Raw genomic sequence first — 4862 nt, forward strand, 5'->3', positions numbered from 1 at the left:
GTGACTGCCCCTCTTATATTCTTAAAGTGGAAAAGCTCAAAGAAGAACACATGGACAAAATGATCTGAGATTTAGAGATATTTTGTAAGAAAAGATCTTATGTAAGAAAAAACCTTTAAATTAATTTAGAATAAAGAAAATATTGCTCTAAATGAATGGTGCATTTTAAAATACTAGGAACATTTTGCAGTTTCCTTGAGAACATTCTTTGAATAGGTAGTACAATTATCCTGAAAATAGAGATGACAAGAATCTGATTAAGGAAACAGAAAAATTGAGAAAACCTTTCCAGAGTCAAGCAGTAATTCAGCTGCCTTTGATGTGGCTTGTGGTATAATAGAAGTAACATGGGCTTGACTGAGACTCAGGCCTTACTTAAAATGGTCTTTCTTCTGGTGATCAGCTCTGTGGCTTTGGAAAGCTTATTCAACCACTCTTGCTCCCCTAGTAGTGTTGTTGTTTATGCAGCAACATGTATGTCGTAACTTATAGAGAGCTTTCAGTAAATGGAAGCTCTCTTGCAACAGACACACCTCTGATTAGACATTCCTCATACTAGCAGCGTTATTTTGCACTGTAGAATGAGATGTGCACAGACCATTTCATCTAATTTTTCACACCCAGTTTATGTAGTTGTGCAAGGGATGCAGCCCCGATAGCAAATACAGGTCTAGAAGCTTTTGTCACTATCAGCAGGTTAGTCATGAACTGAGATGAACCAAAATCCAGCAACTTCCAGTAACTGCTCAGTAACTTCCATATAAACAATAAAACCACTTTAGTTTTCTGTTTACAAGTAAGAACCACCTGTGGTTTCTGGTTGCCCAGATATGACCACCACTTACTTAATCCACAGAGTTTAAGATAGGAAGGGAAATGGGGAGTCAGGTGCTAGGATTTTGAATTTTCTAACTGTGCTTAGTTCTGCTACTGTCCTATGGGACCTGATCTATCTACTAGTGTTGACAAAGATAACTTAGGAAACTTAAATCATTTTGTCTTTGTACCTTGATCCAATAAAGTGGCTAACTGCCTAGTGTGAACAGGAAGGAGATGACATGAGATCACGACAACAGTTATACCAATGATGACAGTTAACTGACATGATGAGTTAATAATGGTCATATTAGTAATGCAAAGTGGAAATAACTAAGCATTATTCAGTAATGGTGAATCTGATATATATTAAATAATAATAAAATAAAACAGTATTATGCAAACAGATTAATAAAGAAGAAAAATAAAAATTTACTTGTGCATGAAAGAATAATGTGTATGAAAATGTGAAAGAGTATGTGAAAGTAGGAACTCTCAGCTCTCAGCTATGACCCTGCAGCTTAGTGGAAGGTGGAATTCTGCAGACACTGTGTACAGGGCTATCCCAGACTGCCGGCCTGAGGGTGGAAAGACAGTGGTGAAGCAGACATGCTGAGATCAAAGAAACCTGGTGATCAAATAAGGAGACCTTTTGTTAGTGTCTGCCTTCCTGGGCCTGGGGAGTATAAACACAAATAGTGGCCTTCACAAAAGCAGTTCTATTTACCAGGACTCTGTAGACCCTGAGTAAAAGAGTCCTGTGCAATCAAATCTTCTCAGGGGTATTACATCAAAAACTATCACTAAAATCCCTTCTCACTTTCTTTCTGTGGTACCAATCTGCTCTGAAAAGGAATCTCTGAATTCCACATGCAAAAGGGCTGCTGGACGTGTGTAGAAGAAAATAAATATCCCAAATCTAGTAGTAATTTGTCTGAAAACTTTGGGAGGACTCTCCCTTCTAGCCTCTCTCGCCCTCCTTAAATCCTCAAGTTGCAGAGAAATTCAGTTAGCTAAGCAGGAGATAATTCCAGCATTCCTGCTCAAGGGAGAGCAGGGCTTGTCTTTAGGTCTCTGAGCACTTCAGGGCATGGGTCACTACCTGGGTGTGGCAGCCATCTCTACTCAGATCCACCACCTTTTCTCCAGGGCTCACTGTACTCTGCTTCTCAGCTCCAGTTTCTCTTACCCCAGACCATGGCAGCTAAATAACTCCATTCTTCAAACTCTGGTAACTATTTAACGTTTTTTGACTCCTCAGGTTCTAAAAAAGCATTTTTGAGTCTTCTAATATCTGCAGTAATTATTCTTAAATCTTAACACATTGTTAAGTTTATCAATTATTTAGGTTTATGATTTGAGTAACTTTGATTCAGAGAGTTGGTAAGTAGCCCAGGAGTCTGCATTTTCATAAATGTTTCAAGTACCAATGATGCAGGCTGTCTGAGGACCAAACTGAGAGACAAAACTGCTCATAGTGACTGTGTTCCAAAGAGCACAGAATGAAAAAGGATTTTTAAAAAGTAACTTTATAGTCAAAAAACCTGACAAACACTATCTCAGTCAGTTGATCAAGGTCAGCATCAACAGTGATAAGTCACAATGATAATATATACCTTTGATACAATGTGATGAAACTCACTTGCTGCCTGTCTTTTTTTTTCTCTAAAACACATAACCCCAGTTTAATTATGAAAAAAAAAATCAGACAAATGTTAATTGAGGGCATTCTATAAAATGTCTGACCAATACTCATCAAAACAGTTGAGGTCATCAAAAATAAAAGATGTCTGAGAAACTGCCAGAGTCTTGAGGAGTCTGTTACTATTGGTATTTAGCTAATTATTAATAAGGGAAAAGGAAGCAAAGGGAGTTAGACTTAAGTTTAATAAGCTGGTGGAGAATGAGCCTGCTTGTTTGACCAGGAAGCTACAGCTTCACATAGCAGAGGATCATAACATTGCTCTACCAAGGGTATTAATTCTTCTCCATTTCCCTCTTCTGGTACTGGATTGTGTGTGTGTGTGTGTGGCGGGGTGGGGGGGGGGGTGGGGGGGTGTATTGGACCTGAGAGGCCTGTCAGTCTAACTAACGTTGAATCTATCAAAATCCCGTGAAAACTCAGGAAGTTCATTGGTCAGTTTGTAAAAGCTTCTGGTCTTTTCTAAGCTCAAGGTAATATAATGCTGGGAAACAAAGAAGCTTTCTCTTTCTTTCTGGTGCACTTGCCTGTTCTCTCCATGGCCACATGGCCCCAGCAGATGCATGGCACATGGCCATATGGACTTCTCACACAGGCCTGAATACTGTAGCACAGCAATAGACTGCAGCTGGAAATACACGCTGAGCTAGCCAGATGCGAGACTGGACTGTACTTTAATATGGGGCAGAAACTCTGGGCACTGGCTTTTATTCTGGCCCACTGAAGACAAGACTGGATCTTTTCCGTGAAGAGATGGACAGAAATGGGACACAGGGGAGTCAGGAGTGGAACCTCCTTAATTGTACATCATCCATAAAGTTTACCACAAAAACCCATTCTCCTATGTGGGTCTTAGAAAATTCTTCCCTCATGACACTGCACGAATTCCACTTCCATTGATAACATCAGGAGACACTGGTAACTAAATGTAACATTGTTTTCTAGATGGAAGTCCAGAACAGTAAAATGACATTAGGTCAAAACTCAGGAAATTAGGACAAGATATAGGTTTTAGTTAAAAATAATATAGCAATATTTATTTATTAATTGTAATAAATGTGTCATACTACTATGCTAATAATAGGAGAAACTGGGTGTGAATTACAAGGGAACTCTGTCCTATCTTCTCAATTTCCCTGTAAATCTAAAGCTATTCTCCTAACCCAGAGGACGTGGGGTTGACTGAGACAGGGTTCAGGGGCATTCTTCCCTAACCTTTTAGGTAAAGAAGAAAGAAGATGGCCTGTGTTGAATATGCACTTTATGCGCCAAATCTAGAGAAATTTGTTGGAGTTCTGCAAGAGGGGCTAAAGGATAACTTCGCTGATGTCCAGGTCTCTGTAGTTGATTGCCCTGATTTGACTAAGGAGACATTTACCTTTCCTGTAAAAGGCATCTGTGGGAAAACTAGAATTGCGGGACTAGGAGGTGTGCCTTACTTATTGCCTCTCGTAAATAAAAAGAAAGTTTATGATCTAAATAAGATTGCAAAAGAAATCAAGCTTCCTGGAGCTTTTATTCTTGGAGCAGGGGCAGGCCCATTTCAGACTCTTGGGTTTAATTCTGAATTTATGCCAGTTGTTCAAACAGAAAGTGAATACAAACCTCCTGTTAATGGAAGTTACTTTTCCTGCATTAACCCTAAAGATGGAGGGTGCCTGTTACAGAAATACAGTGAGAAATATCATGATTTCGGGTGTGCATTACCGGCTGATCTTTTTGCCAGTGAGGGCCAACCTGGAAAGGTCATTGAGGTGAAAGCCAAAAGAAGAACTGGGAAACTTAACTTTATAACTTGCATGAGGCAGACTCTTGAAAAACACTATGGAGATAAGCCTGTAGGGATGGGAGGTACTTTCACCATTCAGAAGGGAAAAGTGAAGACTCATGTTATGCCTCCAGAATTTTCTTCCTGCCCATTGAACTCTGAAGAAGAGGTGAACAAATGGTTGCATTTTTTCGAGATGAAGGCTCCTTTAATTTGTCAGACAGTTTTTGTCTCCAAAGACCCAGGGTTTGACTTGCGGTTGGAGCACACCCAATTTTTCAGTCATCATGGAGAAGGCGGACACTAACACTATGACACCACCCCAGAGGTAGTGGAGTATCTTGGCTACCTCTCACTTGCGGAGTTTCTCTATAGCATTGATCAACCAGAAGAGACCCATTTGTTTGGGTGAGATTAAACCAACTGCTATTAATTTAGATAAAGAAATGATTAAGTTAATTAATTGATTAACTCATCGATTGATAAAAATATAAAATCTAATAGAAATTATCTCACTACTTACATTCTATAATTTCAGCCTTTGAAATGAAAGGTATGTTGACATTACGCTGTGTT

At 39.4% G+C, this 4862-nt stretch overlaps 1 protein-coding gene across 3 annotated transcripts; it reads left to right on the forward strand.

The window, feature by feature from the left end:
• Positions 1-3756: 3756 nt before the first annotated feature.
• LOC112321527 (ester hydrolase C11orf54 homolog) lies at positions 3757-4606 on the forward strand. Of its 3 annotated transcripts, none has more exons than XM_071220155.1 (2): positions 3757-4263; positions 4402-4606. In XM_071220155.1, the coding sequence occupies exons 1-2, from the start codon at positions 3757-3759 to the stop codon at positions 4591-4593; spliced, it is 699 nt and encodes a 232-aa protein (XP_071076256.1). In that variant the 3' UTR covers positions 4594-4606. The 3 variants fall into 3 exon arrangements, with proteins under 3 accessions (XP_071076256.1, XP_071076257.1, XP_024434725.2); XM_071220156.1 differs by having other exon boundaries at positions 3757-4095; positions 4264-4606; XM_024578957.4 differs by having other exon boundaries at positions 3757-4606.
• The last annotated feature ends 256 nt before the right edge of the window (positions 4607-4862 follow it).

Source organism: Desmodus rotundus, chromosome 13, assembly GCF_022682495.2.
Source record: "Desmodus rotundus isolate HL8 chromosome 13, HLdesRot8A.1, whole genome shotgun sequence".
Classification (NCBI taxonomy): domain Eukaryota; kingdom Metazoa; phylum Chordata; class Mammalia; order Chiroptera; family Phyllostomidae; genus Desmodus; species Desmodus rotundus.